Source organism: Salmo salar, chromosome ssa09 (genome assembly GCF_905237065.1).
Source record: "Salmo salar chromosome ssa09, Ssal_v3.1, whole genome shotgun sequence".
Lineage (NCBI taxonomy): Eukaryota > Metazoa > Chordata > Actinopteri > Salmoniformes > Salmonidae > Salmo > Salmo salar.
In genome coordinates, this window is record NC_059450.1 from 101,821,240 (window position 1) to 101,836,779 (window position 15,540).

General features: G+C 35.7%; 1 protein-coding gene across 3 annotated transcripts in view; it reads left to right on the forward strand.

The window, feature by feature from the left end:
• The window catches only part of LOC106612321 (vascular endothelial growth factor receptor 3), a 787,633-nt gene that overhangs the window by 770,786 nt on the left and 1,307 nt on the right, over positions 1-15,540 (forward strand). For all 3 annotated transcript variants that reach the window (XM_045724268.1, XM_045724267.1, XM_045724269.1), the window contains 3 exons: positions 10,360-10,484; positions 12,396-12,528; positions 15,417-15,493. In XM_045724268.1, coding sequence (XP_045580224.1) covers positions 10,360-10,484; positions 12,396-12,528; positions 15,417-15,493 — 335 coding nt within the window. The remainder of the gene's footprint in view (positions 1-10,359; positions 10,485-12,395; positions 12,529-15,416; positions 15,494-15,540) is intronic.

Here is a 15,540-nt window from a genome sequence, read left to right on the forward strand (position 1 = left end):
ATTATATTCTGTAGGACGATAAGGACTAACTGATAATATATTCTGTAGGACGGTAAGGACTAACTGATATTATATGCTGTAGGATGGTAAGGACTGATAATATATTCTGTAGGATGGTAAGGACTGATATTATATTCTGTAGGATGATAAGGACTAACTGATATTATATTCTCTAGGATGATAAGGACTAACTGATATTATATTCTGTAGGATTGTAAGGTCTAACTGATATTATATTCTGTAGGATGGTAAGGACTATTATTATATTCTGTAGGATGGTAAGGACTGATATTATATTCTGTAGGATGGTAAGGACTGATATTATATTCTGTAGGATGGTAAGGACTGATATTATATTCTGTAGGATGGTAAGGACTGATATTATATTCTGTAGGATGGTAAGGACTAACTGATATTATATTCTGTAGGACGGTAATGACTGATATTATATTCTGTAGGATGGTAAGGATTGACTGATATTATATTATGTAGGATGGTAAGGACTGATATTATATTCTGTAGGATGGTAAGGATTGACTGATATTATATTCTGTAGGATTGTAAGGTCTAACTGATATTATATTCTGTAGGATGGTAAGGACTGATATTATATTCTGTAGGATGGTAAGGACTGATATTATATTCTGTAGGATGGTAAGGACTGATATTATATTCTGTAGGATGATAAGGATTAACTGATATTATATTCGGTAGGATGATAAGGACTGACAGATATTATATTCTGTAGGATTGTAAAGTCTAACTGATATTATATTCTGTAGGATGGTAAGGACTGATATTATATTCTGTAGGATGGTAAGGACCGATATTATATTATGTAGGATGGTAAGGACTAACTGATATTATATTCTGTAGGACGGTAATGACTGATATTATATTCTGTAGGATGGTAAGGGTTGACTGATATTATATTATGTAGGATGGTAAGGACTGATATTATATTCTGTACGATGGTAAGGATTGACTGATATTATATTCTGTAGGATGATAAGGATTAACTGATATTATATTCGGTAGGATGATAAGGACTGACAGATATTATATTCTGTAGGATTGTAAAGTCTAACTGATATTATATTCTGTAGGATGGTAAGGACTGATATTATATTCTGTAGGATGGTAAGGACTGATATTATATTATGTAGGATGGTAAGGACTAACTGATATTATATTCTGTAGGACGGTAATGACTGATATTATATTCTGTAGGATGGTAAGGGTTGACTGATATTATATTATGTAGGATGGTAAGGACTGATATTATATTCTGTACGATGATAAGGATTGACTGATATTATATTCTGTAGGATTGTAAGGTCTAACTGATATTATATTCTGTAGGATGGTAAGGACTGATATTATATTCTGTAGTATGGTAAGGACTGATATTATATTCTGTAGGATGGTAAGGACTGATATTATATTCTGTAGGATGATAAGGATTAACTGATATTATATTCTGTAGGATGATAAGGACTAACTGATATTATATTCTGTAGGACGGTAATGACTGATATTATATTCTGTAGGATGGTAAGGATTGACTGATATTATATTATGTATGATGGTAAGGACTGATATTATATTCTGTAGGATGGTAAGGACTAACTGATATTATATTCTGTAGGATTGTAAGGTCTAACTGATATTATATTCTGTAGGATGGTAAGGACTGATATTATATTCTGTAGGATGATAAGGATTAACTGATATTATATTCTGTAGGATGATAAGGACTAACTGATATTATATTCTGTAGGATTGTAAGGTCTAACTGATATTATATTCTGTAGGATGTTAAGGACTGATATTATATTCTTTAGGATGGTAAGGACTGATATTATATTCTGTAGGATGGTAAGGACTGATATTATATTCTGTAGGATGGTAAGGACTGATATTATATTCTGTAGGATGGTAAGGACTAACTGATATTATATTCTGTAGGACAGTAATGACTGATATTCTATTCTGGAGGATGGTAAGGACTGACTGATATTATATTATGTAGGATGGTAAGGACTGACTGCTATTATATTATGTAGGATTGTAAGGACTGATATTATATTATGTAGGATGTTAAGGACTGATATTATTTTCTGTAGGACGTTAAGGACTGATATTATATTCTGTAGGATGGTAAGGACTGACTGATATTATATTCTGTAGGATGGTAAGGACTGATATTATATTCTGTAGGATGGTAAGGACTGATATTATATTCTGTAGGACGGTAAGGACTAACTGATATTATATTCTGTAGGACGGTAAGGACTAACTGATATTATATGCTGTAGGATGGTAAGGACTGATAATATATTCTGTAGGATGGTAATGACTGATATTGGATTCTGTAGGATGATCAGGACTAACTGATATTATATTCTGTAGGATGATAAGGACTAACTGATATTATATTCTGTAGGATTGTAAGGTCTAACTGATATTATATTCTGTAGGATGGTAAGGACTATTATTATATTCTGTAGGATGGTAAGGACTGATATTATATTCTGTAGGATGGTAAGGACATGATATTCTGTAGGATGGTAAGGACTGATATTATATTCTGTAGGATGGTAAGGACTGATATTATATTCTGTAGGATGGTAAGGACTAACTGATATTATATTCTGTAGGACGGTAATGACTGATATTATATTCTGTAGGATGGTAAGGATTGACTGATATTATATTATGTAGCATGGTAAGGACTGATATTATATTCTGTAGGATGGTAAGGATTGACTTATATTATATTCTGTAGGATTGTAAGGTCTAACTGATATTATATTCTGTGGGATGGTACGGACTGATATTATATTCTGTAGGATGGTAAGGACTGATATTATATTCTGTAGGATGGTAAGGACTGATATTATATTCTGTAGGATGGTAAGGACTAACTGATATTATATTCTGTAGGACAGTAATGACTGATATTCTATTCTGGAGGATGGTAAGGACTGACTGATATTATATTATGTAGGATGGTAAGGACTGACTGCTATTATATTATGTAGGATTGTAAGGACTGATATTATATTATGTAGGATGTTAAGGACTGATATTATTTTCTGTAGGACGTTAAGGACTGATATTATATTCTGTAGGATGGTAAGGACTGACTGATATTATATTCTGTAGGATGGTAAGGACTGATATTATATTCTGTAGGATGGTAAGGACTGATATTATATTCTGTAGGACGGTAAGGACTAACTGATATTATATTCTGTAGGACGGTAAGGACTAACTGATATTATATGCTGTAGGATGGTAAGGACTGATAATATATTCTGTAGGATGGTAATGACTGATATTGTATTCTGTAGGATGATCAGGACTAACTGATATTATATTCTGTAGGATGATAAGGACTAACTGATATTATATTCTGTAGGATTGTAAGGTCTAACTGATATTATATTCTGTAGGATGGTAAGGACTATTATTATATTCTGTAGGATGGTAAGGACTGATATTATATTCTGTAGGATGGTAAGGACATGATATTCTGTAGGATGGTAAGGACTGATATTATATTCTGTAGGATGGTAAGGACTGATATTATATTCTGTAGGATGGTAAGGACTAACTGATATTATATTCTGTAGGACGGTAATGACTGATATTATATTCTGTAGGATGGTAAGGATTGACTGATATTATATTATGTAGCATGGTAAGGACTGATATTATATTCTGTAGGATGGTAAGGATTGACTTATATTATATTCTGTAGGATTGTAAGGTCTAACTGATATTATATTCTGTGGGATGGTACGGACTGATATTATATTCTGTAGGATGGTAAGGACTGATATTATATTCTGTAGGATGATAAGGATTAACTGATATTATATTCGGTAGGATGATAAGGACTAACAGATATTATATTCTGTAGGATTGTAAAGTCTAACTGATATTATATTCTGTAGGATGGTAAGGACTGATATTATATTCTGTAGGATGGTAAGGACTGATATTATATTATGTAGGATGGTAAGGACTAACTGATATTATATTCTGTAGGACGGTAATGACTGATATTATATTCTGTAGGATGGTAAGGATTGACTGATATTATATTATGTAGGATGGTAAGGACTGATATTATATTCTGTAGGATGGTAAGGATTGACTGATATTATATTCTGTAGGATGGTAAGGACTGATATTATATTCTGTAGGATGGTAAGGACTGATATTATATTCTGTAGTATGGTAAGGACTGATATTATATTCTGTAGGATGATAAGGATTAACTGATATTATATTCTGTAGGATGATAAGGACTAACTGATATTATATTCTGTAGGACGGTAATGACTGATATTATATTCTGTAGGATGGTAAGGACTGATTTATTGTAACTGATATTATATTCTGTAGGATGGTAAGGACTAACTGATATTATATTCTGTAGGATTGTAACGTCTAACTGATATTATATGCTGTAGGATGTTAAGGACTGATATTATATTCTGTAGGATGATAAGGATTAACTGATATTATATTCTGTAGGATGATAAGGACTAACTGATATTATATTCTGTAGGATTGTAAGGTCTAACTGATATTATATTCTGTAGGATGGTAAGTACTGATATTATATTCTTTAGGATGGTAAGGACTGATATTATATTCTGTAGGATGGTAAGGACTGATATTATATTCTGTAGGATGGTAAGGACTGATATTATATTATGTAGGATGGTAAGGACTAACTGATATTATATTCTGTAGGACGGTAATGACTGATATTATATTCTGTAGGATGGTAAGGACTGATATTATATTCTGTAGGATGGTAAGGACTGAATTTCTATTCTATAGGATAGTAAGGACTGACTGATATTATAGTCTATAGGATGGTAAGGACTGATATTATATTCTGTAGGATGGTAAGGACTGATATTATATTCTGTAGGATGTTAAGGATTGATATTATATTCTGTAGAATGGTATGGACTGATATTATATTCTGTAGGATGGTAAGAATTGATATTATATTCTGTAGGATGGTAAGGACTGATATTATATTCTGTAGGATGGTAAGGACTAATTGATATTATATTCTGTAGGATGGTAAAGACTAACTGACACTATACTCTGTAGGATAGTAAGGACTGATATATTCTGTAGGATGGTAAGGACTAACTCATTATATTCTGTAGGATGGTAAGGACTGATATTATATTATGTAGGATGGTAAGGACTGATATTATATTCTGTAGGACGGTAAGGACTAACTGATATTATATTCTGTAGGACGGTAAGGACTAACTGATATTATATGCTGTAGGATGGTAAGGACTGATAATATATTCTGTAGGATGGTAAGGACTGATATTATATTCTGTAGGATGATAAGGACTAACTGATATTATATTCTGTAGGATGATAAGGACTAACTGATATTATATTCTGTAGGATTGTAAGGTCTAACTGATATTATATTCTGTAGGATGGTAAGGACTATTATTATATTATGTAGGATGGTAAGGACTGATATTATATTCTGTAGGATGGTAAGGACTGATATTATATTCTGTAGGATGGTAAGGACTGATATTATATTCTGTAGGATGGTAAGGACTAACTGATATTATATTCTGTAGGACAGTAATGACTGATATTATATTCTGTAGGATGGTAAGGATTGACTGATATTATATTATGTAGGATGGTAAGGACTGATATTATATTCTGTAGGATGGTAAGGATTGACTGATATTATATTCTGTAGGATTGTAAGGTCTAACTGATATTATATTCTGTAGGATGGTAAGGACTGATATTATATTCTGTAGGATGGTAAGGACTGATATTATATTCTGTAGGATGGTAAGGACTGATATTATATTCTGTAGGATGATAAGGATTAACTGATATTATATTCGGTAGGATGATAAGGACTGACAGATATTATATTCTGTAGGATTGTAAAGTCTAACTGATATTATATTCTGTAGGATGGTAAGGACTGATATTATATTCTGTAGGATGGTAAGGACTGATATTATATTATGTAGGATGGTAAGGACTAACTGATATTATATTCTGTAGGACGGTAATGACTGATATTATATTCTGTAGGATGGTAATGGTTGACTGATATTATATTATGTAGGATGGTAAGGACTGATATTATATTCTGTACGATGGTAAGATTTGACTGATATTATATTCGGTAGGATGATAAGGACTGACAGATATTATATTCTGTAGGATTGTAAAGTCTAACTGATATTATATTCTGTAGGATGGTAAGGACTGATATTATATTCTGTAGGATGGTAAGGACTGATATTATATTATGTAGGATGGTAAGGACTAACTGATATTATATTCTGTAGGACGGTAATGACTGATATTATATTCTGTAGGATGGTAAGGGTTGACTGATATTATATTATGTAGGATGGTAAGGACTGATATTATATTCTGTACGATGGTAAGGATTGACTGATATTATATTCTGTAGGGTTGTAAGGTCTAACTGATATAATATTCTGTAGGATGGTAAGGACTGATATTATATTCTGTAGTATGGTAAGGACTGATATTATATTCTGTAGGATGGTAAGGACTGATATTATATTCTGTAGGATGATAAGGATTAACTGATATTATATTCTGTAGGATGATAAGGACTAACTGATATTATATTCTGTAGGACGGTAATGACTGATATTATATTCTGTAGGATGGTAAGGTTTGACTGATATTATATTATGTATGATGGTAAGGACTGATATTATATTCTGTAGGATGGTAAGGACTAACTGATATTATATTCTCTAGGATGATAAGGACTAACTGATATTATATTCTGTAGGATTGTAAGGTCTAACTGATATTATATTCTGTAGGATGGTAAGGACTGATATTATATTCTTTAGGATGGTAAGGACTGATATTATATTCTGTAGGATGGTAAGGACTGATATTATATTCTGTAGGATGGTAAGGACTGATATTATATTCTGTAGGATGGTAAGGACTAACTGATATTATATTCTGTAGGACAGTAATGACTGATATTATATTCTGTAGGATGGTAAGGACTGACTGATATTATATTATGTAGGATGGTAAGGACTGACTGATATTATATTATGTAGGATTGTAAGGACTGATATTATATTATGTAGGATGTTAAGGACTGATATTATTTTCTGTAGGACGGTAAGGACTGATATTATATTCCGTAGGATGGTAAGGACTGACTGATATTATATTCTGTAGGATGGTAAGGACTGATATTATATTCTGTAGGATGGTAAGGACTGATATTATATTCTGTAGGACGGTAAGGACTAACTGATATTATATTCTGTAGGACGGTAAGGACTAACTGATATTATATTCTGTAGGACGGTAATGACTGATATTATATTCTGTAGGATGGTAAGGATTGACTGATATTATATTATGTAGGATGGTAAGGACTGTTATTATATTCTGTAGGATGGTAAGGATTGACTGATATTATATTCTGTAGGATGGTAAGGACTGATATTATATTCTGTAGGATGGTAAGGACTGATATTATATTCTGTAGTATGGTAAGGACTGATATTATATTCTGTAGGATGGTAAGGACTGATATTATATTCTGTAGGATGATAAGGATTAACTGATATTATATTCTGTAGGATGATAAGGACTAACTGATATTATATTCTGTAGGACGGTAATGACTGATATTATATTCTGTAGGATGGTAAGGATGACTGATATTATATTATGTATGATGGTAAGGACTGATATTATATTCTGTAGGATGGTAAGGACTAACTGATATTATATTCTGTAGGATTGTAAGGTCTAACTGATATTATATGCTGTAGGATGTTAAAGACTGATATTATATTCTGTAGGATGATAAGGATTAACTGTTATTATATTCTTTATGATGATAAGGACTAACTGATATTATATTCTGTAGGATTGTAAGGTCTAACTGATATTATATTCTGTAGGATGGTAAGGACTGATATCATATTCTGTAGGACGGTAAGGACTGATATTATATTCTGTAGGATGGTAAGGACTGATATTATATTCTGTAGGATGGTAAGGACTGATATTATATTCTGTAGGATGGTAAGGACTAACTGATATTATATTCTGTAGGACAGTAATGACTGATATTATATTCTGTAGGATGGTAAGGACTGACTGATATTATATTATGTAGGATGGTAAGGACTGACTGATATTATATTATGTAGGATTGTAAGGACTGATATTATATTATGTAGGATGTTAAGGACTGATATTATTTTCTGTAGGACGGTAAGGACTGATATTATATTCCGTAGGATGGTAAGGACTGACTGATATTATATTCTGTAGGATGGTAAGGACTGATATTATATTCTGTAGGATGGTAAGGACTAACTGATATTATATTCTGTAGGACGGTAAGGACTAACTGATATTATATTCTGTAGGACGGTAAGGACTAACTGATATTATATGCTGTAGGATGGTAAGGACTGATAATATATTCTGTAGGATGGTAATGACTGATATTGTATTCTGTAGGATGATCAGGACTAACTGATATTATATTCTGTAGGATGATAAGGACTAACTGATATTATATTCTGTAGGATTGTAAGGTCTAACGGATATTATATTCTGTAGGATGGTAAGGACTATTATTATATTCTGTAGGATGGTAAGGACTGATATTATATTCTGTAGGATGGTAAGGACTGATATTATATTCTGTAGGATGGTAAGGACTGATATTATATTCTGTAGGATGGTAAGGACTGATATTATATTCTGTAGGATGGTAAGGACTAACTGATATTATATTCTGTAGGACGGTAATGACTGATATTATATTCTGTAGGATGGTAAGGATTGACTGATATTATATTCTGTAGGATGGTAAGGATTGACTGATATTATATTATGTAGCATGGTAAGGACTGATATTATATTCTGTAGGATTGTAAGGTCTAACTGATATTATATTCTGTGGGATGGTACGGACTGATATTATATTCTGTAGGATGGTAAGGACTGATATTATATTCTGTAGGATGGTAAGGACTGATATTATATTCTGTAGGATGATAAGGATTAACTGATATTATATTCGGTAGGATGATAAGGACTAACAGATATTATATTCTGTAGGATTGTAAAGTCTAACTGATATTATATTCTGTAGGATGGTAAGGACTGATATTATATTCTGTAGGATGGTAAGGACTGATATTATATTATGTAGGATGGTAAGGACTAACTGATATTATATTCTGTAGGACGGTAATGACTGATATTATATTCTGTAGGATGGTAAGGATTGACTGATATTATATTATGTAGGATGGTAAGGACTGTTATTATATTCTGTAGGATGGTAAGGATTGACTGATATTATATTCTGTAGGATGGTAAGGACTGATATTATATTCTGTAGGATGGTAAGGACTGATATTATATTCTGTAGTATGGTAAGGACTGATATTATATTCTGTAGGATGGTAAGGACTGATATTATATTCTGTAGGATGATAAGGATTAACTGATATTATATTCTGTAGGATGATAAGGACTAACTGATATTATATTCTGTAGGACGGTAATGACTGATATTATATTCTGTAGGATGGTAAGGATGACTGATATTATATTATGTATGATGGTAAGGACTGATATTATATTCTGTAGGATGGTAAGGACTAACTGATATTATATTCTGTAGGATTGTAAGGTCTAACTGATATTATATGCTGTAGGATGTTAAAGACTGATATTATATTCTGTAGGATGATAAGGATTAACTGTTATTATATTCTTTATGATGATAAGGACTAACTGATATTATATTCTGTAGGATTGTAAGGTCTAACTGATATTATATTCTGTAGGATGGTAAGGACTGATATCATATTCTTTAGGATGGTAAGGACTGATATTATATTCTGTAGGATGGTAAGGACTGATATTATATTCTGTAGGATGGTAAGGACTGATATTATATTATGTAGGATGGTAAGGACTAACTGATATTATATTCTGTAGGACGGTAATGACTGATATTATATTCTGTAGGATGGTAAGGATTGACTGATATTATATTATGTAGGATGTTAAGGACTGATATTATTTTCTGTAGGACGGTAAGGACTGATATTATATTCCGTTGGATGGTAAGGACTGACTGATATTATATTCTGTTGGATGGTAAGGACTGATATTATATTCTGTAGGATGGTAAGGATTGACTGATATTATATTATGTAGGATGTTAAGGACTGATATTATTTTCTGTAGGACGGTAAGGACTGATATTATACTCCGTAGGATGGTAAGGACTACATCCCCCTGAATCCGTCCCAGAGCTCTGAGGAAGACGGGTTCTCTCAGGCCTCATCACGACCCGCTTCACAGGAGGAGCTGAGACTGGCCTGTCACAGCCTCCCCATTAGGTACAATCCTATTACGCTATGACTACTTCCACGACGACAGCCACTACACCTACTACCCCTACCAATACTACTACCACTACTACTACTACTGCCACTACTACCACTACTACTACTACCACTACTACTACTACCACTACTAGTACTACTACTACTACTACTACCACTCTTACTACCACTACTACCACTACCACCACTACTACCACTACCACTACTACTACTACCACTACCACTACCACTACTACTACCACTACGACTTCTACTACTACTGCTATTACTACTACCACTACGACTTCTACTACTACTACCACTACCACTACCACTACGACTTCTCCTAATACTACTACTACTACTACTGCTACTACTACTACTACTACCACTACTAATGTCTTCTACCACTACTACTACTACTACTACTACACTTACTACTACTACTACTACTACCACTACCACTATTACTACCACAACTACCACTACCACTACCACTACTACTACTACTACAACCACAATACCACTACCACTACCACTACTACTACCACTACCACTACTACTACCACTACCACTACTTCTACTACTACTACCACTACCACTACTACTACTACCACTACCACTACTACCACTACTACCACTACTACTACTACTACTACTACCACTACCACTACTTCTACTTCTACCACTACCACTACTACTACCACTACCACTACCTCTACCACTACCATTACTTCTACTTCTACTACCACTACTACCACTACCACTACCACTACTTCCACTACTTCTACTACCACTACCACTACTACAATTACTACTACCACTACCACTACTACAATTACTACTACTACAACCACTACCACTATTACTACCACCACTACCACTACTACTACCACTACTACTACCACTGCTACTACCACTACTACTACCACTACTACTACTACTACTGCCACTACTACTACTACTACTACTACTACTACTACTACTACTACTACCACTACCACTTCTTCTACCACTGCTACCACTACAGCTACTACTACTACTACTACTACTGCTACTACTACAGCTACAGCTACTACTACTGCTACTACTACTACCACTACAGCTACTACTACTACCACTACAGCTACTACTACTACCACTACAGCTACTACTACTACTACCACTACAGCTACTTCTACTACTACCGCTACCGCTTCTACTACCACTACTACTATTACCACTACTACCCCTACCACTACTACTACTACTACTACTGCTGCTGACTTCTCCAGGCAGACCTCACATATTCTTTTCTCCCTGGCACGTTTCTGATGTAACCACTAATCACATTGATAGAGCAGTAGGAACTTCAGTGTAAATGCATTACCGGGCACCTCGCCTGCAGGTATCCCCAGGTCAAAATCAGTCTCTGGTTAAAAGGCTAGGAAACTGGCAACCCTAGGCCCCTAAGCACTCCATGAGTAGCAGTGAAGACAGTGGAAATGGAGATTCATTTAGTTTTATGTTGTCATTTTCTAATATTTTCCCATCCCCGTTAGCTGTTACTTTAGCATCAGCTACTCTTCCTGGGGTCCTCTGGGGTCCTCACTCAACAGCTACTCTTCCTGGGGTCCTCTGAGGTCCTCACTCAACAGCTACTCTTCCTGGGGTCCTCTGGGGTCCTCATTCAACAGCTACTCTTCCTGGGGTCCTCTGGGGTCCTCACTCAACAGCTACTCTTCCTGGGGTCCTCTGGGGTCCTCACTCAACAGCTACTCTTCCTGGGGTCCTCTGGGGTCCTCTGGGGTCCTCACTCAACAGCTACTCTTCCTGGGGTCCTCTGGGGTCCTCACTCAACAGCTACTCTTCCTGGGGTCCTCTGAGGTCCTCACTCAACAGGTATACATAACATAGGGGTAATGTGTGTGTGTGTGTGTTTGGCAGGTATTATAACTGTGTGCCCTTCGCGGGCTGTGTGTTCGTGGGGCCATCGAAGCTGTCATCATACCAACCCAGAGTCAAGACATTTGAGGAGCTACCAATGGAAACGACCTGGTATAAAACCCACAACAACGGAGTAAGATCTGTCTCTCCTGCACTCTCTCTTCATCTCTCTATCGTTGTATCTCTCCATCTCTCCATCTCTCTATCGTTCTCTCCATCTTTCTGTCGTTGTATCTCTCCATCTCTCTATCATTGTATCTCTTCATCTCTCCATCTCTCCGTTGTTGTCTCTCTCAATCTCTTCATCATTGCATCTTATCATCTTTTCATCTATGTCGTTGTATCTCTCCATCTCTCTGTCGTTGTATCTCTTCATCTCTCTATCATTGTATCTCTTCATCTCTCCATCTCTCCGTCGTTGTCTCTCTAAATCTCTCCATCATTGTATCTCTTCATCTCTCCATCCCTCTATTGTTGTATCTCTTCATCTCTCCATCTCTCTGTCGTATCTCTTCATCCCTCTATCATTGTATCTCTTCATCGTTGTATCTCTTCTCCCTCTATCCTTGTACAGTATTTTGTCATCTCTCATCCCTCTATCGTTGTATCGCTCCATCTCTCCATCATTGTATCTCTCCATCCCTCTATCATTGTCTCTCCATCATTGTATCTCTCCATCCCTCTATCATTGTCTCTCCATCATTGTATCTCTCCATCCCTCTATCATTGTCTCTCCATCATTGTATCTCTCATCCCTCTATCATTGTCTCTCCATCATTGTATCTCTCCATCCCTCTATCATTGTCTCTCCATCATTGTATCTCTCCATCTCTCTATCATTGTCTCTCCATCATTGTGTCTCTCCATCCCTGTATCATTGTCTCTCCATCATTGTCTCTCCATCCCTCTATCATTGTCTCTCCATCATTGTATCTCTTCATCTCTCCATCCCTCTATCGTTGTCTCTCCATCATTGTATCTCTTCATCTCTCCATCCCTCTATCGTTGTCTCTCCATCATTGTATCTCTTCATCTCTCCATCCCTCTAACGTTGTCTCTCCATCATTGTATCTCTTCATCTCTTCATCCCTCCATCATTGTATCTCTCCATCCCTCTATCATTGTCTCTCCATCATTGTATCTCTCCATCCCTCTATCATTGTCTCTCCATCATTGTATCTCTCCATCCCTCTATCATTGTCTCTCCATCATTGTATCTCTCCATCCCTCTATCATTGTCTCTCCATCATTGTATCTCTCCATCCCTCTATCATTGTATCCCTCCATCTCTCCATCATTGCATCTCTTCCTCCCTCTATCATTGTATCTCTTCAACTCTCCATCCCTCTATCTCTTCATCCCTCTCTATCTCTTCATCTCTCCATTGCTCTATTCAAACGCCAAATGTCAAACAGTTGGTGACATTTAGTAAAATCTCTCCTGAGAGGCTGTCCTGTCTAATAACTGTCTGTTGCTTAGCGATCCAAGCTGGTCTCCAGTTATCTAAACAGGTCAACATGTTAACTCTCTCGGGTATGTGGGACGAAATCGTCCCACCTAATCAACAGCCAGTGGAATCGAGTGGCACGAAATACAAAAACCTTAAAAATGCTATAACTTCAATTTCTCAAACATATGACTATTTTACACCATTTGAAAGATAAGACTCTCGTTAATCCAACCACATTGTCCAATTTCAAAAAGGCTTTACAGCGAAAGCAAAACTTTAGATTATGTTAGGAGAGTACCCAGCCAGAAATAATCACACAAGAGTAGTAACCAGTTTAAATCGGGTACGTTTTTTATCCGGCCGTGAAAATACTGCCCCCTAGCCCCATTAAGCTGGTCTTCAGTTGCCTTAACAGATCAACACGTTAAGCTGGTCTCCAGTTATCTAAACAGGTCAACATGTTAAGCTGGTCTGTTTAGGCAACTGGAGACCAGCTTAACGTGTTGATCTGTTAAGGCAACTGAAGACTAGCTTAACGTGTTGACCTGTTTAGATAACTGGAGACTAGCTTAACGTGTTGACCTGTTTAGATAACTGGAGACCAGCTTAACATGCTGTCACGAGAATTTTCAATCCCAATGATGATAACTAAACAATCATTTAAGCTTTGACTATTTCCCCGAGGTTTGTAAGACCCTGGGTTTAATAATTAGGCAAAGTCTCAGATTCTGCAAAAGGTTTGTTGTAGTTTATTCACGAGAGCTCTGAAGTCAAAAACGCATACACAGTCATTTTATAACTCTCACCCCACCTGCGTGCACACACACACACACACACACACACACACACACACACACACACACACACACACACACACACACACACACACACAGTTTATCACTTTTCTACCCGCCTGGCAGTTTCTAGCCGTATCTCTCCTCCCCAGATTAGAGGGGCCTTGGAAAGGCCCTCTTTCCTGGTACCAGTTTTCATAGTTACAACCAGGTCATGTGTAGTTCAATTGTCCTTTGTTTTCTCAACCATCCATTTCTCACCCTTAACTTGTCTCACACATACATTATTGGATTATAGTCTTATAATTCTAATACATTTCACATAGTCTTATAATTCTGATACATTTCACATAGTCTGATACATTTCAGGGTGGAATTCTTTAGTCATTACTTTAAACATATAAATTCCTTTATCACATGTTGACCTGTTTAGGCTGGAAACTGGAGACTAGCTTAACATGTTGACCTGTTGCCAGCCTCAACAGTGTTCAGCTGCTAGCCTAAACAGGTCAACATGTTAAGCTGGTCTCCAGTTATCTAAACAGATCAACACGTTAAGCTGGTCTCCAGTTATCTAAACAGGTCAACATGTTAAGCTGGTCTCCAGTTATCTAAACAGATCAACACGTTAAGCTGGTCTCTAGTTATCTAAACAGGTCAACATGTTAAGCTAGTCTCTAGTTATCTAAACAGGTCAACATGTTAAGCTAGTCTCCAAAGCCCTTGACTTGTCGTTATTGAATGTGATGCTGATGGACTGCTGTGTTCTCTCCCCAGGACAACCAGACAGACAGTGGGATGGTTCTGGCGTCAGAGGAGTTTGACATGATCCAACACGAACACAGAGGAGCCAAGTATGTTTAACACACCAATAACATCATGCCCTTAAAATGACAAGGCG